Source organism: Gallus gallus, chromosome 7 (genome assembly GCF_016699485.2).
Source record: "Gallus gallus isolate bGalGal1 chromosome 7, bGalGal1.mat.broiler.GRCg7b, whole genome shotgun sequence".
Classification (NCBI taxonomy): Eukaryota; Metazoa; Chordata; class Aves; order Galliformes; family Phasianidae; genus Gallus; species Gallus gallus.
In genome coordinates, this window is record NC_052538.1 from 32,517,347 (window position 1) to 32,542,459 (window position 25,113).

Consider the following 25,113-nt stretch of genomic DNA (forward strand, 5'->3'; position numbering starts at 1 on the left):
ATGAACACCCCAAGCAGTCAGTATCCTAAAACTACTGGGGGTATCCAGTGTACTTCAGATTTTGTAAAGAAATACAGTACTAATGCTCCAGGGAAAGACAATTTAACTTTCATCTCTCTTTTGAAATGTCCTTCATGTTTTCCCTCTATTCCCAAATCCACGTTAGTGCTCTCAAATCAGCATAAATGCCTTGAAAATGACACTGCAGGCAGCAAATCTTGTGATTACAGGTACAGTTTTTGTTCTAAGCTGGACATTGCAGACATTGATTTCTGTTGCTTTTCTTGGAGCACAGGATGCTCTGACAGGAATGATACACAAAATTACATATTTGATTCAATGCCTAAAAGCCACCCTGGGATCCATAACCTTGCTTAAAGATTTAAGGAAGACCTTTAGTCCACTTCTGAGGAGGTTCTTAGCTTAGAAAACTTTATCTTTCAACTTTACTTCTTAGCAGCTGTTATGTTTTTTTGCTGTCGTTTGTTTGACAGGATCCAGTTATAGGTTCCGATGTCTGTTTAAAGAAACAGGGAGGTTGTTGGCTTTAAAATTCCCTTACTGCTTGTGTGTTCAACATTTTCCCAGGCTTTTCTACATAGTTTGCCAAGTAAAGGGACTGACCTTTTGTAGCAAACACTTTTTCATTTCTAAATGCTCACTTTGATTTTTGTCCCATTTTATGCTCATTCCAAACTGTTTACAACCCACTAAAAATGACTGTGAATTATATGTTTGTGTAATGGATTCCTTTTGTGGTTGGAGTGGAATGTTTACTTTGAACAATTAGTTATCTTTGGGCAGATTATAGTGACCTGAAAAAAGAATGGCTAAAATTATTATAGTACCTTAACTATTTCCTTTTGTTATCTTCTCTGTTTGGCCAGTGTATTATTTACTGGGTTTCATTGCTCTGAGCCCCAGTGAACAAATCATGTTAAATGAGAATGGTGACAAAAACCCCAGAGTATGGGGAGCTCATCCTGAGGGGAGGGCTTTTGCTTGTGTTGGGCTGGGTCCTTGAACAAGGCTTCAGAAATGACCATGAGGCCCTGAGAGGATGGATGGGTGTACAGCCTTCAGGGGACACAGTTGTGAGAAAAGTTTTAAGTTGAAAGTCAGATTTCTTAAAATGAATCCAGAGTTTGACACCCCAAAGCATCTAGAATCGATACTCGCTTTGGCTTTAACTGCAGTTTGGTTAGGCATAATATTATTGTAGGATTGCACACATACTCAAAGTCTCATACACCAGAATCTTTAGTGTTTGAGGGAGAAAATGTCTTGAGCAAAGATAAAGTACCTTATGGAGCACAGTGAAGAAATACAGTCATCTTCATGAAGACAAACGAAGATTAGAAAGGCATTTTAAACTATCTCACCTCCCAAATGCCATTCTGCCCTGTGACAGAAGGTTGTGTCCTTTCATCTGTTTTATCTCTTAATCTAAATGCTAAAGTGCAGCTAAAAGCACTTTAAAACCTATCTATATTAAAAAAAAAGTGAAATATTACCTTCTAAATCATATACTGCTTTAAAGGTAGTCAGTATTCTGGTAGAAAGTTTACATAGGGGAGGTTCACTTATCTTAAGGAATTAAGAAAAGAGGAAATGAGTTTTAGAAATATAAAATATTGTGAATATACTTACATAGCTAGGAAAAAAAGAATACTATAGAACAGTTTAACACTATCTCATTTTCTAATGGAAGAAAATGTGGCATTGTAAAAAATCTCAGACGCCTCTGAACACTGATGGCTCCCATGTGGGATCATTCATTTTGGCCTGGTGTGTTGAGTAGGTTATTGGAGAGAGGTGGGGATGACAGAAGACACGAGGGCTGTTCAGCCAAGGAATTTATCTACTCTGATACTCTACGTTATTAGATTTGTGTTCAGCATCTTCATCTTCTAGAGCGTGTTTAGCTTAAGCAGTTTGGTACCAAAAAATACTTCAGTCTCATTCCTGAGGACCCAAAGAAGGCAGTTCAAAAGTACAGGGTAGTTTTGCCAGATTGTGTTCACCATCATCATTGAACTTCCATTAACCATACAGTGTTCCTGGGCTACTTTCCAGCACCATTAGACCAAACCCTTAAGATGGTGGTACAAAGAATAAGTTCCAACAAGATTTCATTGAGAAGTGCAGCCTCAGGAAATCCATCCTGGTCACAGGGCAGCTTTATACTTCTGTCTGAGTGTGGGATTGCTCTCCCATAGCAATTGGCCCCTGCACAACCATTGAAAAAGTAGTTTATTTGTATTTTCTCTATCATAAATTTTGCACTGCATATTTCTACCCTCAGAATAAGAAATTGTTCGTGAATAGTAGTTTGTTTCCTACAAGCACATTCACTGATGTTCTGTACTTATTATCCTCTAGAAAGGTATTTTCCAGTCTCTTTTCCTTCTCCCAGGCCTACACATGCTTCCTTGCTTACTGTAATATAATTTTACATACTGTTTCCAGTGGCTTTAGCATTCAGTACCCTGAAAGTACAGAGATCGTATTGCCCCATCAAATGATCTGAGCTCCCAGTTCTGCTAATTTTGTTCTGTTCATTCTTTCCCACTTTGGGATAATCTATTATACTTGGATCCAGGCACGCACCAAAAGCTAATACTTCCATGAGGAATGTGCAATTTGTACTGTTTAGCTTGTGATGAGATTCCTGAAGTCTTTTATGATTCTGTCTTGTTCCAAGGAGACTTCTACTCCCAACGTTTATAAGCACTGAATTAAAAAAAAAAAAAAAAAAAAAAAAAGTAAAACAAACTGATAAAAAAAAAATTAGACACACACAAAAATATCCAGCAGTTCAGCAGATAAAGCATTTTTCCAGGGAATTCTAGTGGGTTGAAGAAAACCGTTTCTGAGGGCATTGAACTATGTTTACTTTAAAGTGGCCAACAAGCATAAACTTAAACGTACAGATGAATGCAAGAGAAAACAACCAAGTTCTGAGAAAAGCCCTTGTAAGTTTGTGATTTAAGATGTTGTTGTGTTTTTCTTCATCTTCTTTTGAGCTGAAATTAAGAGCAGTTGAATTTAGTGCAAACATATTGGCAAGCTTTCCCTGCCCCGTTCTGTCTTCAGGCTCAGGCAATCCCACTATAGCCACCTTTCTTAGAGCAAGAGCCAGTTAATAGCGTTGTGCAAGGTCCAAGTCAGAATTGGCTCTGACGGGTATTCACTCTGGGGCCTCTGTGTCTGCTAGAAAGCCACATTCCGAGTTAGGAAAAATATCGAGAAGTGTCAACAGGAAACATCACGGAAGAGCGTACAAGACAAATTAGAGACGAGGAGACAACAGCAGAAAAAAAAAAAAAAGAAGAAGAAGAAAAGGGAAAGAAAAAAAAAAGAAAAGAAAAGAGCCTTGCAATGACAAGACACAAAAGAGAAAATAAATATATATTTAAAAATTCCAAAAGCATCTACTCAGAAGAAGCCATAAAAAAGACAGGCACTTGAGCCAGTTGCTGTATCTGTCATAGCTACCTGATACCTGTTTCATTGATTAATCTGTTCCAGAGAGATGTATCCATTTCTATGAGAAAGGGGGGATTTGTATTTTAAGCCTTGCCAGTAACAACAAGCAGACACTCAGTGTGCACCAGAGTAACTTCTGCAATGCCTGGGCCAAATTCATGCCTTGGGTAATTTTATTGCTTTTACTGGAATTACACCAGAGATGAGTTTGGCCTTTTGCCTTTTTCTAGCATTGTATAATATATCTATTAGTGAACACGTAGAAGGAAACAGGGCATTTTGTCTTCAGAATTTTCCATAAAATCTTTTTCAATAGACATCATAAATAAAAGAAACCACTTAACCTATGGAACAAAAAAGAATCAAACAACTTTTTCTCGATATTAAAATAATGTTAATACACTTTGTAAATCAAATAGTTGACGTGTATATGCAGAAACAAAAAAAATCTAGGGAAATTTAAAGCCAGCTGACTGTAACTGCTGCTTACCCTGCCAATGAGCACATGAAGGTACTGATGTACCTCCTGGTCACATTGAAGGAAGCACACACTTGAGGATATCCACCTTTGAGCCATAGAAGAAATAAATAGATAAGTAAATAGATAATAATAAATCCCCTCTCATCCTCCTGAAATGCCGAGGATATGAGGCATCATGTCCCAGTACAATACATGTACCTTCACAAGCAAGGATCTGGCAGCATTTCCTCTGCAAACCCCATTTAGTCAGAGTTAGCAGTTCAGCCATTAATGCAACACTTTGGGCTAACACTTGGCAAAATAATTCTGGCCTAGAGATGTTCACAAGGTAAAAAAAAATTAAGTCCATTAAGTTCTTTTAGGGGGAAAAAAAAAATAAAGGTAGTTGTATGTTCAGATTCTTTCAGCATCCCTGCTCCTTAAATTTATGGATTTTAAAGGAAATAATGAAAGCGTAATTCTACACTGTGGACTAATTACTTTTCCTGTTAAAAATATAAAAAATTACTACAACTACACTATGTTTTTCAGAAAAAAAAAAAAAAGGGTTATTGCAATATAGGAGAAGGTAAAAAGTTTTCCTGTCTGTGTACAACAAAACCCTGCCTTCTTTTTTCTGCCTGCAATTCAAGAGAGCAAATAACTGCAGTTGTATTTTATTACTTCAATTATTTCCTGTAGCAGCTTGTGTTACATCAATGTTTTAACCGTATAATATAGCAGCCTAATGGGATGGATGCCTAAGTGAGAGAAATTGTATCAACGGAAAGCTTCAGGAGCAAAGCAGAGGGCAAAGCAAGACCAGCTTAAAAAGGAGACATTATGGTCATGATTTCTCTTCTTTAAGAGAAGTTTTTTTTTTTTTTTTTTTTTTTTTTAATTTATTTTACTCCTCTGAATTTATGAAGTTGATGTTGCTAGCAATCTGGCAACTGAATCTTCCCTAAATTTGCTACTGTGTGAGAACCCCTCCTAGGAATCAACAAGTCATATAAAGACCTCCGGTTGTGCATTCGCTCGGCAGATTGTTTCATTTTAATCAGTATCCTCGCAGATCATGGATGTAATTATATACAAACCAACTTCTTTTTGTCTACACGCAGACAAACAATGCCCACTGGTTTCAATGGAATGACATGGATGTAAATGAGAGCATAATGTGGCCATTTTGTTTTATAAGACAGCAGAACCAGATCGCTTCGATCCCGAATACCTCCAGACGGACTGATCCAGTTCTCAGTGTCTCCTATGCACCTTGTTTTTCTGGCACCAGAGATGATACATTTGAAGTAATTGTAATTCTGGGGATACAAGTATTGCTCCCAGGAACTGCTTTCTCATGTTTATTCTACTTTGTAATTGATATAAGTCATTTCACTGCATAATTCCTGAGATCAGTCCAGTAGAACAAGAGTAGACTTCTCCTTATGGAAGTGAGTAAGTCCAATTTTATGGTCAGTTGATGTTCTACACAGTGTTGTGTTGGATCAGGGTCTTAAACTTTATGTGTTTGGATCTGAAATGTAAATATGCAGATTTTCCCTTAGGATTTCAAAAAAAAAGGAACAAAAACTTGGTCAGTTACCCAGATTATGGACCATTACAGGTGATACAGAGGCTCTTAACATCACCATGAAACTCTCTGAAACAGCAGCAAAATGATGAATACTCTTCAACTTCTATTCGCCCAGAAAATTAAAAAAAAAAAACTCCTTAAAAGAAAGGGTCAGGCTATTCCATGCCTCTTCACCCCCTCTTCCCAGGAAATATTTTCCCTACTATTTCAAACCATATGTTTTGATTTGTCAGTCCTGATATGGGGTTACGTGACATAGCGCTCCAAAGCGGCTGCCACCTCATGGCTTTCCCATACCAGCAGCAACCACACAATGGTGTTGGAGGTACCACGGCTCTTTATTTACTTAGAAGTGAAATAATTTTGATGAGTGCATGGTATCAGTTAGCAAGTGTTGAGTTCTTTATGGTGATATTGCTCATGTTGTCTTAAATGGAAAACGGGTAAGCTCAGAAATCTTTAATAAGAAAAGTTTTTTACTGTTCTTTGAGAGATGCCCTGTGGAGACACTAGAACTAAAAATCTGTCAGCATACTTGGTAGAAACTTTGTTTCATGGTCCTCTAACTCATATGATTGAGATTAAATTGAACAAAATCTTGGCACAAAGTTTGGCAGCCGAGAAGCATTCCTCTGTTTTTGTGTATATGTGTGTGAGAGAGAGAGGATGGGGAGGGAGAGAGGGAGAAATTTAGCAGTCACTCACTTGGTGTGAAATTATCAGGTGCCGCATATTTTAATACACCTTAGAATGAAGATAAGGTACAACATCTAGTGAAAACGGCTTTCACTTTAAGATAGCTGAGCATCTACTCTAGCTAATTTACCACTGAAAATAAAATTATTCAAATTCCTTAATGCAGCTGCCCCGTAAGCCAGACTCGAACCCAAAGAGGAGGATGGCAGATTCTGGAAAGGGAGGTCACTGGGCATTCAGGTTTTCCTGCTTTACCACTACAGGAGAGGAGCTTAAAAACTGCTTATTTAATGCCTGTCTCTGTGAACTGGTCTATTCTCACAGCAATGGTAGATCAAGCAATGCAGCATTTTGCTTGGTTGCCCTTCTACCCTCACTGAGCAAAGACATGATTTGTTTAGGTGTTTTCTAAACAGTCACAAACTAACGACGTTTGCAAATAATCTGGATTTGTACACCATAAATTGTTCCTAGTGATTTCATTTCTTATCTTTATTTTGCTTGCATTTTTGTGTTCTGGTATGTCACGCACTGAAGACACAAAGAGCGCAGCTTATAGTAAGAGTTTGTGTTCGAATCTGTGCAACTCTCATGGATGTCTCTATCATAAATGTCATTTATCTTTACTGGAATTTTGACCAAAGAGAGAAATTAGATATGGAAAACACTGTATGCCAACTTCTCCTTTCCAAGTCCTCAGAAACACCAGAGGGTCTGTGTGAACCCTAATAAAAGGGTTGAGATTGGATTTCCACCTTCCTTACGTCATTCCTTGTTGCACTCACAATTAAGATACAAAGGCAAGGATTTAAGTAAAAATTCTTCCTGTAGCTTCGAATTTTAAGATAATTATCTTCCATGAAAATATCAAATGATGCTGATATTTATGCCTTTACTTCACACAGAACTCAGATAAGAGATATGCAATGCATTTTATTCCCATCAAATAGGGATTTTTCTTCTCAGAAGTCGGTATTTTTCTTGATTCTTTGCAAGTCTCAGATATGTTTCAGTAATGTTATTTGCATTATTTTGTATTTCCTTCTGATTTTTTATTTTGTTTGTTTGTTTTTGTTTTCCTGAAAACAGAAAGTAATTTGCTACATCTCAGATTATACATAAACAATTTTTTTTCAGGAGTTCCTGAAGAATTCATATATGAGTTTTGAACTATTTTAATATAGTATGCTATAGAATGCTTGTCAAATTATAAAAAGAGAAGTGTTTCTTCATGATCTATGGAATGGCTTCTGTCAAAGTAGTGAGGTATGCACTCATTCTGTAAGTCCTAGTACTTAACACTGTTTGTAACCCAGCTCAGGATTTCTGTGTTTTCTGTAGGTGTGCTGACTATACTTTTTACCAAATGTTGCTTTGGTGATCAGATTCTGCCTAAATGGAATGGAGGCAGGAAGTCATTTAAGTGACCTGAGCCTCGTTACAACAGTAATTGTAGTCAGAATTATAACAAAAATAATATATAACTAGAGTTCTGCAGCTAAGAGTTAAAAATAATGGAAAAACATGTCAGCATGGAAGGCTTTTGTCATGTTAAAATTAACGTTCTACCTTTTTTGTGTGCTACTACTACTTAGTGTCACAATTTCATAGTCATACTTGTCAAGCCACATTTGCTAAATATTATTTTTGCTGCTCACTTGTCAATGAGAGTTGTAGACTAAAGGTTTATCATACCAAAGAAGGTGTAAGAGAGTTCAGTGGAATCCCATGATCTTAATCATTAGTGTGTCTTTAAATGTGTGCGAGGAAAGATATTATTAAATTAGAATCTATCTATACATATATATGCACGCACCTTTGTATTACCACACCTACATGTTAGTCAGATATGCAATGCTAAGAATTCAGCCGGTTGGTGTTAGATAGCCATATCTATATTTATCTTCCAAGAGAGTCTGAGTTCCTACATAGGCATGTGCTGTAACACAGAAGGTGTCTGATAGGGTGCCACAGCCTTAAGAATATCATTTTTAAATGTTTTATCCCACTTAAACACTAAGTATAAAGACAAATGCCTAGAGTATTATGTTAAGTAAATCCTGTTACTTGATGCACACAAGAGCCAAAACTCCATTATTTGAGCAACATTCTGCTAGCACAATCCTCCTGTTAGAAATCCAGAATTGAGCTGGTCTAATTTCTGACCATACAAAACATATTCAGCCTTCTGTATTATGCAATGAAACAAGTAATATCAAGTGCCTAACTGCTATTTCTTTAACTGTTGTTGTACTACAGTGGATAAACTCTGTACTCAAATGCCATTACAATGCACCTCAGCTACAGAAAGTGCCCACAATTAGTTAGGCAGGACTCATTCCTGAACACAATAACTTTTAGACACCTGAACTTGAACTGAGCATAGCTGTCAAATAAAAATGGATCCATTTGAGGGAAGAATACAGGGCATATCTGAACTCATCTGTATCTAGAAAGGAAGAAATGATGGAAGAAGCTCTCCTGTAGCTTTCAACTTTCATCCTAAATATCTCTATTCCGTCCTAAATCTCATATCCCAGTCACTATCCATAAAAAAAATCTCTTTGCTAAGCAAAGTTACTACGGTCCAGAAAATGTAAGCTCCTTACCCATTTTGGCGGAAGATTATGTGTGCCCAAATATACAGTTCTTCCACTTCCAATCGTTAAAAGTCCAATAACAGCAGTACTGGTCAGGATGGGGAGGTGACATTACTGAGTTCTAATTTAATCTCTCACTATTGTGAAAGATGGGAAAAGATTTGTCCCTACTGTGCACTAAATTCTCTTTTAAGTCAGCCTTGGGAGTAGGAGATGTTTGGAGAATTGTGTCTATCCCTTAGCTTTAACCACAGCTCCTACTGATGTCTGTGGACCTGAGGGAAAGTCCTATATAGTCCTAAGAACAGAGATAGACCCCCCCCACGTGCAATTTCCCTTAGTACTCAGATGTTGCTCAAAAAACACAGGCATGATGTTGGTGATGATGGATCCCAAAACAATGCACAGATTAACCAAAGTGGGAGTATTTAGCAAAATCCATAAATTTCTTGTAGGCTACTGTCTGTAACGAGCAGATCTTTTGCCAGTTTAGGGATCATAAGTTACAGCTGGCTTTTGTTGGAATAGTTTATGCTCTTGACCCTCCTCGGCAGCGTAGCCAATGGGGAGTTGTCAGGCTACATGTGTTTTCAAACTTCTTTCAGCTAAATCAGAAATCCAAAAGCAAAATACAGCTCTCAGCAGTATCATGTGGAGTTGTGACACTCCCTGAAGGGCTCGGGGTCCATAAACCAATGAATGGATTACAATGAGGCATAAATGTAGTATTTTCATCCATGACAGATATAATCTTGTGCCTGTATTTTTCATGTTGCTTAACTCTTTCAGATCATAATGTGCAGTAGAAAATGTCTTATAATGCACATTGCAGTAAGTATCAGTCAAGTATGCTTTATTGCTTAGCTCTACATGTTTCCAGAAGTTAACAGGCACAGCTGGGATGTAAGAAATGGCAATGTTGTATATATTTCTTGAACATACAAAATACCTTGGCTCTCTTCTCCCGCCACTCAACATTACATCCCCAGCTGTTCCAAACATGTCACATACTGAATGAGTTTTTCCATCATCAGCTTCTCCTGAAATGATAACCTTTATTCAGGCTTTCATTCTCCCCAAATTAAACTGCATTATCCACATTCTCATCACATTCAAATTAGACTATATTATACATACATATATATATAGCATATATTGCATGGCACAGAGTAGTAGAAATGCTAACTGATGGAAGGTGGTAAACTGCCATTAGTAGCTGCACCTAGCAGAAAAAATTCAGTGCTAGTATTTAATGTCTGTTGAGCCTCATAAAAAGGATTCAGACCTCTCTACCTGAAATTCCCTTCTGTCAGAACACACAGTATGATATTGCCACAGTACCAAGCAGGTAAGAATGGTCAGAATGGACTGACTAACTCATACATGAGAAGTAATAACTGCAGCAAATTACAACAAATAGTAGTGGTGAAGGAGATATTAAAATAGAAAACAAATAAACAGCAACAACAAAAAAATCACAGAATTAAATGTGTTACTGAGAGAATGAATATTTCCAAACATTCAGTAATTTCAGATATTATACTGCTTTGCATCAAATAAGACATTGTCATTTTCTTTTATACTGCCATTCCATTTAAACCACCGAGCAATGTGTGTACTTGAAGTCTGTATTTGGTAGGGATTTTTTCCCTTTAGCATAAACCTCGTTGATTTAAAAAGTGAACAAAGATGAATCAGGTGGTAAATATATTCATGTAATCATTTTCATTAATAAGCCGTTATAAATAATAGAGGGAAGGTTTTAAGTGTATAATTTTCTGTAGCACAATTGAGATTTTTCCACATCTTCAGCAGTAAGTTAATTAGAATCACCTGCATTTTCTTGGGCGGACACCAAATGGATTGCAAACAAAAACAGATTAAAATAGCTGTAGCTCATGGCATACAGATGACAAGATTCACAAAGAGGACAATCAGGCAATGAAAACCTCCTCTTTTTCAAACATTTTTAAAGGAAATTCAGCTCTTGTGAGTCGCTGTAAAGAGACGTTTGTAAGTGTTTCGCTGAAAGACTAGAATGGCTTTGTTTCTGATCCCATGATGAGTGAAAGAAATGTTTAAGAAAGATCACTTTACAGAGAGATTCAGACTGAAATGTGATGACTGTGATTCAAGCCAAGCCAAAAATTACAGCTCAGAATTAAAGGGGATGGACGTGGCTTGGGAATCCATTTTCCCACATTCCTGAATCTCAATCATCCCAGCCAATGTTTAAAAGAAAATACAGTGGAAAACAATGAGGTCACTTTGTTTAGCTGCAAGAAGGGGGACTATCCATATGGCAAAAGTATATATTGGAGGTAACGGCAAAATTACAGTGAACAGTGGCACTGCCTGTTTGATGGTTTCATTCAAAACGAGTAGCTTCCAAGCTCAGTTTTGCTTCTTATTGCAATGAGTTTTCAGAGTACATCTTGTTGTTCCTGGGGCTTTTAAGCCATAAACTTCTTGAATGACAAAGACAGAGCAGCACAATGGAGGAGAAGACAAAGTCATAGAGAGCTTGATTTTGGCATTAAGCAGCAGTCCCACATAGCAGTGAAATGTGTGTTACTTCAAATTGCACTTGCTTAGAACTGCTGCTACCCTTATTTATCTGTATATAAATATCCACATAGAAATTCTACCATCAAGTAATATAAAACAGAATAAAGTATATCATCCGTCATATTCACTTGTTACTTATTCTCAGTATGTAGTGCTCATATGCAGTGGTGTAATTGCTTCCATTAAACAGCTTCTACAGGGTCTTGAAAACAATAAGATCTTAGTCAAGCTTTTCTTCTTTCATTGCATCTTGAACTTATTACCACAAGAAAAAAAACAAGGTTTTCTTTTTACGTAGGAATGCCCCTCATCTTCTTGATATTATTGCAGTCAAACATAGGATTATTTCTCATTAGCTAACTTCCTAAAGAGATTCACTAAACCTCACATCAGACACCTCCTATAGACTCATTTCTTAGCTTGTTAAGAACTAGTTTGTATTTCCCCTCCTTTCTTTCCCCTATTACCATTGTTTTTACTGGTCTGAAGCAGTCTTGAACTAATAAGAAGAAAAAGACTTTGTTCATGCTCTTTTCAATTTGGACTTGCCTGTCACAGGTCCCGCAGTGAGCAGCGCTGAGGTCATAAGTCATAGTCGTAAGTCCAGTACCTGTGAATCACATGAAAAGTGATACAGAGAGGTCATTTCTCCACCTTTTCCTTAATACCATGCATGTATGTTATATTTCTTTTATTTGCCTGAATATCAAATGCCATGCTCTAGCGAAGATTCTGTTTGCAGTGCATAAAGGGGTGCAATCTCTTCTCCACTTCTGTTTGATATTCCTCTTTCTGTAATTCAAGGGATCAGATTAACCCTCTTTGCTGAGGGATTGAACAGGGAGATCCTATTCAACTAATTATCTAAAATAACCCCCAAGTCTTCTGCAACATATGTCCAGAGAGCTAAGAGTCTTCTTTCCATATGAAAACTTGTTTTACTAGAGTGAGACTGCCTAATGTGGCTGTTCAGACCTTCTGTAACTTAACCTGTCCTCATCATTATTTAATACTTCCCTAATCCTTGTGTCATCTGCTTACTATGCCAACAAAGATTTGTTATCTTTGCTCACATCTCTGATAGAGGTATTAGATGACACTGGACTAAGAGCACCACTCATCCAAACTCTTCCAGTTTTGACCTTGTTAACTGATAAATTCCATTAACTACAACATTTTGAGGTCTACCATTGAGCCAGTTTTTAATCCATGTAAAGTATGCCCTGATAATTCCATAAAATGTAAGTGCTTTAATCAAAATGCTGTATGGTGCTGAGTCAAAGATATTTTGAAAATCCAAATATATTATTTCATTACTATAATCTTTATCATTCAGACCTGTCAAAAATCCAATCCTTCAAAATGATAGTTTGTTAGACAAGACCCTGATTTCCGTGAAACCATGCTAATTATGATTAATTATATTTTGCTCTGAGTTATTTCTTCTTAGAGTCATGAATTAATTATTTAAGTAGACTGTCTGGGACCGAGGTCAGTCTAGCCAGTCTCCGAATGCATCCCTCTTACTGCTTCTACAGTATCAGAATAACTCTTCTGCCACTGAAAGCCACATTGAGCACAAATGCTCACATTCAAGCAGGGCTAGTGCTTGTTTCAGCCTGAGCTTCTTGGGCTGCACACCAGGTCTACTGAGTAAGACATCTTCCACTCACACCACCTCTTCATCATGCTTCACTCTGTATGTGTTCCATGTTTGTTGTTAATCCCTTTGTATTCTTCTCTGTGGTGCAGCTCACATTTGTTTTGTTGTTCTCATGATTTTCATCTCCTTTTTTTTTTTTTTGTGTGTGTGTGTGTGCACGTCAGACAAAGCCAGTATTTTTTTTAGCTCCTATATTCACCTGAAAGTTCAGGCACCTTTTGTAACCTAATCCAGATGCAGTGCTTTCAAGGTTGAATTTTAACATGTTGAATTTATTCATTAGTACTCCTCATGATTTGCCTTGTAATGGCACAAATATTGAAGTTTTTGTAAAACTACTTTTGTTGCACACTGTTGTGCAGTGATTTTCTCATCAGTCACATTATCTTGTCATTGGTGTATTTGCTGCATTCGTGCATTTCTGCCTCTTTAAATGACTTAATGCCTCACTTCTGTGCCCTTTGTAAACTTTTGAGAAATGTTTATAAATCAGGTATTTATAGCAAGATGTATATGAAAACAGGAGGAAAGAATTAAAGTTTTAGGGAGAACATACCCTGATAATGACCTCTGAAATATTTGTAAAGATAGCCCTGGGCATCTGAGCCCACAAAATAGTTTATAATACAACAGCTTGATTACATAATGATACTTTAGTTTTAAAACGTATGATCTTTCTGTTTATGGGAAGGCATAATAGGCTCCTTTGAAATACAATATTTTTGCCCTGAACATAACTGATTTTAAATGAAAGGACTAACTAAAGAATGCCTTTTTTCAAGTTTGTACTTTGCTTTGTTGTTGAATCCAGCACGATGGTTTCTTTTATAAAACTCTTACCAGGCCAGGGGACCACACCTACCTCAGGATGCATTAACTGGGGAGGTTTCATGGGTTTCTATGCAGGAAGTTACCTAGTATCATTTAAGATTATATGTTTCAAGATCTAACTATTATTTAAAAAAAAATGAAGAGTGATAGACAAATAAAAAACCAGCATGTACACATAGAATTACTTTTTATATTGAATTTTAAGATATTGTCAAATGTATGTTAATCTTAGACAGAGTGCAGTGGGATTTGGGAGAGGCATTCATTCTCTGCACCAAACAAGAATTAATGAGAGCATTTCATTTGAGGCAGTTCATAAAATATCACAGCAATTTCAACTGCTATCAAAGTCAAACATTTTAAAACTTGTATGTGGATAAATGCATCACCTAAACTCTTTTATTGGATATGTATTTAGTGCTTTTTCTGCACAGGTCAAGCTGCCAGCAGAGTTGATGTTGATCCGTGTGCATAGTTGTGCTTTGGCTAAAAGCAGGAGAGCAAGAAATGCCCTTTAACAAGTACTCATCTAAGACCTTCAGTGCAGTTTTGCTGGGTGTATATCATGTTGACTGCTCATGAATTCCAATCAAACCTGAATTTAGCTGCCTTATAACTTTCTCATCAAGACAACCTGTGAGAACTTATGATGAAAGCTTTACTTTGCCTATAGTTAGTGAGTTAAGCTGATGTATTATTGAACAAGTTCTTTTATTTCTTATGCCTTTATAAAATTTAGACGCCTGGACATATTGAAGTCTTTATCAAGATTTTGGCTGCCATTTCTAATTGTGGGTCCATGCTATTCTCAGGTTCCTCATTAAAACAAACAAAAACAAAGTTGGAGTTTGTGATATAAAGCAAATAAAATAATTCTTCTCCTCGAGGGCAAAATCCAGTAATTCATCTCTGATAAAACCCACTCCAAAGCATAAGAAGGTCAGCCTATAGTGAACAAGAGGTTGGACTTTATTACAGTGAATAATTTTCCTGAAATGTTCTTTACCACTATACTTGAGTGCCAACACCAGATAGAAAACTCGGAAAGACTTTTGTTTCATCTTGTTCCCTAAGTATTTATAGAGCGCTGTGAAGAAACGCTGACAGCAGAGCAGCGATGATTTTGTCCTTGATAAAGGTGTCCTTAAAAGTGAATTTTCTTTGAAATTTGCTCACAGAATCAGGACATTAGAACTCTAAAGTCATCTCTCTTTCCTTCTCTTTCTCTTTCTCTCTCTCACTCCTATTTGCACCTAATTGGATTTCCAAAATAAGTTGTTAACAGTCCAGCTAAGATAATGTGGTCATGAAAAGGATGTCCAAATCCACCGATTTATATTGGTTTGGTTTGGCTTAACTTTCAAAGTTCTTGGAGCAGAAAGTTGATGGCACGTGAACACTATAATTGGTTTGATATTCTTGGATTTTTTTCTTTCTGCCATATTGCATAGTGTCCAAATGAAATGCTAATCAGAACTCGTTTCTGGACCAAAGTAAATTTATAACAATAATAATTCACTTATGTACTCCAGATCATTTTGCAAGATGTAATATCCTCCAATTTACAACATAGTTTGTCATTTTCACTCGATCTGGATAATTTATGTAGTTTCATACTGAGGGGGTTGAGCTGTTCCAAATTGATGCTATTAATGTGAGACATTGCTATTTCACACACAGTGACAAGTATTGCTTTCATTTCTGTATACCCCGGAAGATTGAGAACCAAGTTGAGTTAGATCCAAGCAAAAGTTAACATTCTGTTTTGGGGCTTTTTGCTTGTTCATTTACTTGTTTTCCTCTTTACTTCAATTTACATTTCTTTACAATTGACAAATTTTACCATTTCAAATCTTAATCCCTTACCAACAAGAGTCCCACTTTCCTATACTTGGAATTGCTCCTTATTTTCTCCTTGCTGAGATACAATCCGACTCTTCCATTTTAGGATAAAATTGATTGTTTAAATATTTTAGTAATTTCCATTTGGTCATATGTTTTATACCCAGTGAATATATAACCTCCAAATTTGCTTCATTTGCAACACCTTTTTGATTTCTTTTAAATACACTTTTCATTTATCCCTTTGTAACCAAAGGAGTTCTTCCTCAAATGAATCATCACTTTCAGTATTATGTTATAGGACATCCACAGGTGCAGGGTAGAAAATTGTCTAATAAGGGGCACTGATAACCAATGCATAATATGGAATATGGAATAATATGGAATTAATATTCCTCTTTAAAATAGCTTACTTACTGATAAAAAAAAAAAAGTCAGGATACTGACTTCTAGTATTTTTATTTTATTTTAGTATTATAGACATAAAATAAAAACTCTAATTTGTAAAGAGAGCCAGAAACAAAAACAACCTCCCTACCCCACCCCCCCAAAACAGTGCACCACTTTATTTTGTAAATTGTTATTATTTTTTAAAAATCCTTCACAATCAGTGAGGAAAACCTCCAGGCACTGAAGTCCATTGAAGCTGTGGCACTCATCTGCCAATGCATGATGCAGGTGTCTTTGAAATGGCAACTTGAACCTCAGCTCCCTCCTGTTTGAATGTAATTACAAGTGGGCTTCTGAGGTACATTTTGACTTGTTCTCACTTTTTCCTATGCTTTCATTTTTTCCTTTTTCCGCACCCTGAATTGGAAAAGGAAAAATTCCCACTAGACACATTGTCAGAACTGAAATATTTCCTGAAACCATTTTGTTTTGACAAATTAACGTTTTCTGAGAGGAAGACTTTCTCTGAAATTGTTTGCCAAGATTAATTAAAACTTGTGTTCTAAGTGATGAGTAGCCTTAAAAAAAAAAAGTCGAATTTAGTGTAGATTCTCTTAGCTTCTTGTTTACTTGCAAGTCTTAAATGTGGAGTGACAATGTACAGTTCTGAGCTTTCAGTTCTTAAGCATGTAGTCATTTCGGTCATTGTTTGCAGAATAGCTAATTCTCCAAGGAAAGGAGAGCAGTTCCCACATGCTTTGAAATGCTACAGCTATGCAACTAGGGCTGGAAGTGCTATTTTAAACAGTCATATCAACAGTGCTTGCTGTAGGAGATAATATGTCACAAAAGGGAGTATGACATCTAGCTTCACCTAGAAGATAAACCTTGAGTAGATATGCAGGGAGAAACAAGTCTGTCAGGTTGTCCTTGAAAAGGATGGCCTGTATTAATGAAAAAGTGTACTCCAGGGCATGTGCTATTTGGGATATTTAATTTTAGCTTCAGACTCGTCTGATCTTCTATGACGAATATAGTAGAGAAGCTGTAGTTGTGTGTAGTCTTACACACGTTATGATTTCAGAGTGGGCATCGCACCACTTAATTTTCAGAAAGGTCATAGCCTCAGATATTCACATCTGAAAAACACAGGCCTTAGATGGAAGAGCTTCTCCTGTTAATATACACCATTAGGAGAAGCGCCCCACGTTTCAGCAGGGCTAACACACTGTTGTTTGTATCCCAAACAACTCTTCTCCATGAACACAAGAGCTAATCCACTCTTCCTTTCCCTTCACACTCAAATACCTTTGCAGAATTGTATTCTGCTGACAGAATTACAAGATAATTACAGTCAGGTATTTTGTATTCACTTAAGCTAATCTGCCTCGTTTATTTCTCATTGTTGTTGTAATCAGGCAAGGAGGCACTTTGGTGTTTGTCAGGTGGATTATTTTTCAGTCATTCACTGCTCTGCACTTCTTCATACTTGTTAGTGCGCTTCTGGCTTCTTGACAGACGTACAAAGAAAAATACTTATATGATTTAAAATGAAATGTGTGTTTCTCTTTCAGGTCTAGAAGTTGATGGAATATACAGAGTTAGCGGCAATCTGGCAACAATACAGAAGTTACGATTTGTTGTCAATCAGGGTAAGTGATTCCTCCACCCTGGTAATGTTTTGTTTAGTATTTAACTGTCTCAGATGACAGAATTTCAGAATCTGCTATACATTGGTGGCATAGAATGATGAGTTGTGTTTTGGAAAAGAGAGGAAAGGGAAGGTAGAAAGACATTGCACAGAGGGAATCAGTCAGTTAGGAGAGGAAAAACAGCGTAGTAAGCAGAGGAAAATAGTGGTTACACAGTAGATGAGAAACAAACAGTAACAAAAGGAGGAAATGGATAAATGAAATAAGGTGGCAAAAACAAAGCATATGTAGAAACCAAAGAATCAAAGTGAGGGAAAAAAAAAAAAAAGAATAAAAGGAAAAATAGCAGATTGTTTGAATGTTGCAAGTTAAACAAAACCAAAAATAGAACAGAGATCCAAAGGAAAACAGACAAAGAGAAAAAGGTGCTGAAAAGAACTGAAAAGGAAATGCTAAAACTAGCGTCCTGGCTCTGCCAGAGTCAGTGGAAGATTTACCTCTGATTTCAATAAGGCAAAGAATTGATCCCAGGAAATGAGAAGAGGAAAGATGAATGTTTGGGGAACTTAAGAACCAAAATTAGAACTAACCATTGTGTTATGGTTATAGTTAATGAATGCATTGCCCCAGACTCCACATGTAACGAACATATTTCCACAAATACAAAAGAACAGTTATCACAGATGTAGCTAAATAAATATAAAATTGATCAATAAATAATGTTACAGGTGTGGAAGCTGCTATTGGTAGCTAATTAGGATACGTGACAAATACATTGGCCTCTGAACAGTGCACTCCTCTTGGCAAAGACTAAACATATTCACATTTAATAGCTTAGCAAATATCATTGATGACAGTGAACCTCTTGATCCTACTTAATGAGAAAAACAAATGAAGCTTTTCCGAAATTAGGAAAAGAATCAAATCTTAAATTGCATTTGAGACTTTATGCACTTTTTGAGTTAATCAAGTACACATGCAAAGCTGCTGCAACTTTTCCTCCTACCTTTCCTTCACTCTTTCATTGTTGCCTGAAGACTTTTTCCAGAACTGCTAAATATTGTGCAATGTATATAATGGTGCTTTGGGGTTTGCTTTGGGGAAGACGGTAATAGTTGGAGAATTACTTCCTCAACTAGTTTTGTACTAGGCGCAAACTAAGGCTTTTGACCCCAAAATTGTCCTCATTTTCACTTTTGAGCCCGCATTTACATCCATAATGAAGGTGCTCCTGAGCAGTCTTGTCTTTGGCTGAAACTGGCGCGTGAACTCTACTTTATGAGGAAACAGTATTTATGCCAGTAACTTCAGTGAGACTAAATAAATCATCAGCCTCATGGTTTTGACTTGTTACTTGGGTTCCCTTAGATTTATAGTTGTTGGCTATTTGTGTGTCGATAATGCAGTCTGCCTTGGCTTCCAAGTAACTGTGCACTGTATTTTGTTTGGAGACAGAGAAGCAAACCCAGGATTTTCTATCCTTCTTCACTCCCCAGGATCTTTGCTCAGGGAAAAAACGTGCCATAAAAATAATGGTCCTGTCTATCATGTCTCATGGCATCCAAAGGTTAACGTACTTGAGGTTAACATTACTGCTCAAATTTTCCCCTAAAACAGATGGGATGATGCTGTAAAGCAAGACAGAAGCCTAAGCTGTCTTTTTGCAGTGCAGAGGTGCCAGGCACCTTTTTCTTCTGGTTTATACCACTGTGAGAAATGAATATATAAAGGTGAAGTTAATGGTACATTAAACCACTCTGACACAGGATACTTAGGGCAACTGCAATAAATCTACCTACTGAGTGACCAAAGAAAACTCAAAGAGAAATAGTGCTCCTGGAGCACTATTTTATCATGTTATCTGTTGTGGTAATTATTGTTTCTTTTGTTAGTCTTTGTTGATACAACCAAGGCAGTCATGCATTTTATATCATCATGAAATAGATTTTCAGTGGGAAACGAAATTATCCATCCGAGCTCCCTTACAAGTCCTTTAAAATCTCAGCTATACAAATATGTGACCAGGTCTGCAGTTAGCCTTTCCTCAGGTGGACATGGCAGACATGCCAAAGGTGCTCCACTGTAAATTTCAATTTGCGTTCCTCAGGGCCACCATATGAGGGGAAAAGAGAGGGTCGAGCACTGCAGCCCCCAAAGAATAATCCAGTAGCTGTTAATCAGAACATTCAAGAAGCAATTCAGGCACAAAGAATGGCTTTAAAATCACAGGCCACGGTTTCAATTGTTTAAATAGCATCCTTTCTCTCTGCTAGGTAGGAAGCTGCAGGCAGGGAACAGCCCATTAAGTCACGGTGTGGCTCTATAGACATAGATGTGTATGTGCTAGCATCCTGCTAATATTTCCCTGACTTCCAGGCTGCTGACTGGAAGATATATACCCACTTCATAGTCCTTCCTAATCCCTAAATGGATTTCAGAATGGCCAGATCCACAGATTACTTGGGAGGCCCATCAGGCAGCAGTGGCAGGTTGTAGGTGCAAAGAGTTGGTTAGGCAACAAAGAGATGTGGAGCAGAGAGAGGAGGGGATCTAATCAGCTTTCCTCTGGGCGATTAGCTGCAAACTGCTCAGGAGCAACATGAACCTCCATGGGGAGATGAGGGGAGTATGGTTTACTTAATGTGGGCAATAGTGGCACACCCCAATGTCCTGCTCCAGCTTTCACCTGATGCAGAGGACAGCACTAATTTCAAGTAGTGTTTCGTGAACTCACAGAAGTAACGAGGAAAGCAGAATTTTTTTAATAAGATTTTCTGCTTAACATTCCAATAGAGAATCTTCATTTTAGTGCAAGTCTAATTTAATTATAAATGCAAACAAATGTTCTAAAAAAGCCTGTTTACATTGCGGAGACTGACTGTGCAATCAGTTCTTATGCAGGCCAAATACTTAATGGGCTGTCTTCTTCCTGCTTGTGCTGCTATTGTGTTACACCTATGTTTATAGGATATAAATAATATGTATCATATTGAAAATTAAAGATTGTAGAAGTGACTCTAGGCTGGCTGCCGTATCAAAGTCCTTTTTATTAGAATAGTCATTAATTAGAATATAGCAAAGCTTTATTTGGCTCCTTTTTCTATATAGTTAATGTCATCTGCAGTATCAAAACTGGACTAAGAGAAAACTGGTGAATATGAAAGGAAAACAAACCAGCAACAGACAGCTTTATCATTAAAGAAGAAATAAGAACAGTAAAAATCTAAAAGAAGCCTTAAAATCCTACATTTTGGGAGAGCTGGAAGGGGTTTGTAAGAAAAACTATGCCTCACATCTTTACTGCTCACTGTTAAAATTCTCTGAATACAGTTTGTTTCATTCTCATTTCTTGAGGTACGCAGCTCCTGAAAAGGGCTTTGACCTTGCCAACAAGAGCATCAGCAGAACAAACTACCTTATTTACTTTCTCCCTTTCACGGAGTTTTCTTTTTCTATAAAAGTCTCTTGACATCACACCTTTTTTGCTTCTGTGCAACCGGATTATTTTTTGTCTGTGATTTATTTTCCCATTAAGAGCTGAAAAGATCAGTTGATCATAAGAGGACTGGGCTATAACATCCCTCAGCACTTTTGAAACTCTAAGTCATCGTTTTTCAAATCAGTGAATCAAGGCGGTACAAGCTGTTTGGACCACTGGTGACATCGAGACCGTCATACTTTTCTTTGTCTCTAAGTGCTGAAAGAACTGTGTTTTTTAGAAACTAGATTAGCTGGAATTTAATATTCCCAGCTGGAAATCTATGGCAAAGGCCTGTTTAATTGTCAGAGATAAACATTCTTACGTTTTTCATATCGATACACATGATACCTGCAGCCTTAGAAATATATAGATGGTACTGCCTAGCAATTACTTGGGAATTTAATGTAAAATTTGATGATTTTTAGTGAAAAGCAGTAAGTTAAGGCCATTACAAATGTTTATAAGGCTGTTCATCTATTTCACACCTGTAGGAGAAGGGATAAGATACTGCCTATAGGTCTGCTAAACCGTGCAGAATATGGTGACATTTCCAGGGCAGAAGGATGCCACTGACTTTATCAATTGTTTTGGCCTAAAGGATAGGGCTGAGATTGGCTTTGAGCCCAGGTGGGGCTACTCCGGGCTGTTAAGGCTCATAAGGTCCCTGGGGAGCAAGTCTGTAACCAGGACAGCAGCACAGTATGAAAGTGGAGCCAGCTGGGAGATGCACTCCAAAAAGAGAGCTTGTGAGCTGCTCAGGAAGGCTAACGGGGATACAGAAAGTGCTTCAGGAAAGCAGGAAAAAAACAAGGTAACTAATTCCTAAGGTATCCTAAGGTGTCAGAAGGGAAGAGTGTGAAGCAGTGGTGTGCTCCCAGCTCCGTTCTGTGCTGTCATACTGCTGCACATGGTGATATAATGGGGTAAGACCTTCCTTGTGCTCTATCCTGTCCCTCATCTTTGTCCCAGCACGTCCTCTGTTGCCCTCTGTGTTTGAAGCCCGAAGACCCTCGGTGAGGAGGGAAATAGAAGCTTGGCTCTGTCTGCCTCCTGCGCCAGTCTGCTGGGTGGCTGGGAAGGCACTCAATTTCTAGGACTGTCAAACAAGCAATTTTCATGAGTACTAAATTAACTGAAAAAAATGGAGCTATAAAGGGTTCATAAGATGTTGCTGAAACACTGAGATTCTATCCTAATGCATATATGTTCAGGGAAACTAACCATAGAAATACAAATTTCAATACTTATTGGTTCATTCAGCAAGTGTTGGTTCATACATAATACAAGAGAGTTCCTAATTGTCTTTATATCCGGTGCTTTGTTTGCAAAATGCTTGGTATTTGCAGTACAGATGACCTTTGAATCCTGTTATTTCATTTGCAATACCTTATGTGTTAACTGCAAAACACCGTGTGCCATCCAAAGGTCAATTACCACGTTCTTACTGCTCGCTTACTATACTTATGTAGCAAAGGGGTAAAAATACATATTTGTACGGAGGCTACAGATTGTTATCTAAGAGAGGCACATCTTATAGGGAATATATGAAAGGGCAGCTGAAGGTATCTGAGTTTGTGACTACACGGAGGGGGAAAAAGGTGACTGTACTCTTCCCTGACATCACCTTGAGTTAACAAATAACATTTGGACAAAACAAAATAATTCTGCTGTTTTTTTTTTTTTTTTTTCCCCTATAAAAATGCCCTACACTATAATTCAGCCAAAGAAAAATTAAAAGTAAAATGTAAACCACAAATATGTGAATTGATTGTGAATATTTATTAACTAAATAATTTAATAATAAAGAAAATGCCTACTTGATTAATTGTTACAGAGTAAAAATTACAATAAAACTGTCTTGATCAGTGCTTTGCAGAAGCACCATTACTGTCTGTGCAGTTGTTTAACAAGGATTTAATTGGAAAGATAAGTGAATGCACATTTAAAAGTATTGTTAATTTGCTTTATAATCACCCCATCCTTCACAGTATTGACAGCACCAGGCACAAACCCCTTTCTCTTTTACAAGTATTATTTTCCATATGTGCACAATAAATTCTGAAGCAGTAATTGGAAATTTTATGGATTTCAACATACCTAGTGTTTTGAGTTAATAGGTGCCATATCCCCTTTCTAAAGGTAGCTCATAGGTGGCATTCTAAGAAAAAATCAGTGCCTTTTTATTACCCGTGGGCTGTTTTGGAGCGTTGTTGGTTTTTCTTTCTGAAGCAGTATCTAATTCCTATTTACTCTTCCTTTCTATTGGAAATATCAACAAAATCCTCATTGCAACATTATTTTTGATTTAATAAACAACAGCCGTCAAAAACAGTAATCTTCAATATGCTTATATTCCATCTGTACTTATATTTATTGTTCTAAAATGGTTTGGATTAATCTAATTGACAAGTAAGAGCCCAGACCATATGAGCAGTGAAGGATGATACCTTTAACCAGCAGGATTCTTCAACCTTACTGTCATGTTCTTTATCAATGAACTATGAGAAAAGAGGAACAAAATCTTAGGGTTTTTATTATTATTTTTAAAAACTATTACTGATGATATGAGCTTGCTGGGACCAAACGTCTGAGCCTGGGTTATCGAGAACTGGAGTGAAACTGCCTTTGAAACAGCCCTGCTGGGTCAACACAATTGGGCTGGGGAGGTTTGAAGCAAGCATTTAAAAGAGAGAGTGGGGAGGAAGAAAATAAAAAATAATAATAAAAAAAGAAAGAAAATACAAGTGGCTGGGGAAGAGAATCTGCTCCCTTTCACAGCCTATTTTTTTATTATTATACTTTAAAGAAATAAACTCCCCTATGAGGAAATACCCAACTGTTCACACTGACCCAGCACTGTATGGCAACTGCTGAATCACAGCCTGAAACTCTGATTGAGCACCTGGGAAAAGCACCTGGTCAGCTCTGGGAGCACAGGTGAAGGCAATTCATGTGTATGACCGGAAGGGGTGCAGACTGGCTGCACCTCTCTTAGACCTCATTTAAGGGCTGACTGCCACTGGGGAAGTATCTCTTTCTGGAGGTTCCTGTTTGGTGAAGCTTTCCCCTGCGGACCTGGAATCTTCTAATACAAGTGAGCAAACTTCTTCCCTTCCTTTTTAGCACGTTTCTGTTGTGCCGGTCCTTTTGTTATCACACCTTTGTTGTAATGCCTTTTTCTATTGTATTGATCCGTTCAATTACTACAACGTCTGTTTCAAAGGCAGCTGGCAGTGCTGGTCCTGTTGAACGCAAAGCTCCAATCGGATCATTAGATGCTTCATTTTTAAAACTAGAGGAAGAAAATAGGGGGAATTGGTTCTCTCTTGCAATCGTTTTCCTTTTCTTGAGTCCTTAATTTCTTGTGTATGCACATCAATGAGGTTTCCCACCATGTTCTGCCATCACATGTGTTTTTAGGAGTTTTAGTAGGTTAGTTATTGTATTTTTCAGACATACATATGTACATTAGGAAATGTGTGACTGTGTCTTGGTAAAACCCTGGCTTCAGAGCCTCTGTGATGTTCTGCTTTTCTCAGTGTGTGAGCCCATGTGTGACCCAGGCAGTGAAGTCTTCGTTGCTTCTGTGAGCATTCTTTGTGTGGTCGGGCTCTGTGTGAAAGCCAGTATGGTGCTCCAGAGTTCACAGTGGAAATATCAGGCTCAAACTGGGTTACTTGCTCACCAAGAACCAAAACATCTTGAAAGCCTTGAGTCAAAAATAGGCTTCTTTTCTTTCTTTTTCACACTTTGTAGGCAATCAAAGAACACAAAATGGACTGAAGCAGTTTTCAGAAATAATTATAAAACAGATTGTTTCTAGGTTAAGACCTGTGTATGCCAA

At 37.4% G+C, this 25,113-nt stretch overlaps 1 protein-coding gene across 6 annotated transcripts in view; it reads left to right on the forward strand.

Moving 5' to 3' along the window:
* The window catches only part of ARHGAP15 (Rho GTPase activating protein 15), a 318,635-nt gene that overhangs the window by 196,636 nt on the left and 96,886 nt on the right, over positions 1–25,113 (forward strand). For all 6 annotated transcript variants that reach the window (NM_001008476.2, XM_025152213.3, XM_025152211.2 and 3 more), the window contains one exon: positions 17,711–17,788. In NM_001008476.2, coding sequence (NP_001008476.1) covers positions 17,711–17,788 — 78 coding nt within the window. The remainder of the gene's footprint in view (positions 1–17,710; positions 17,789–25,113) is intronic.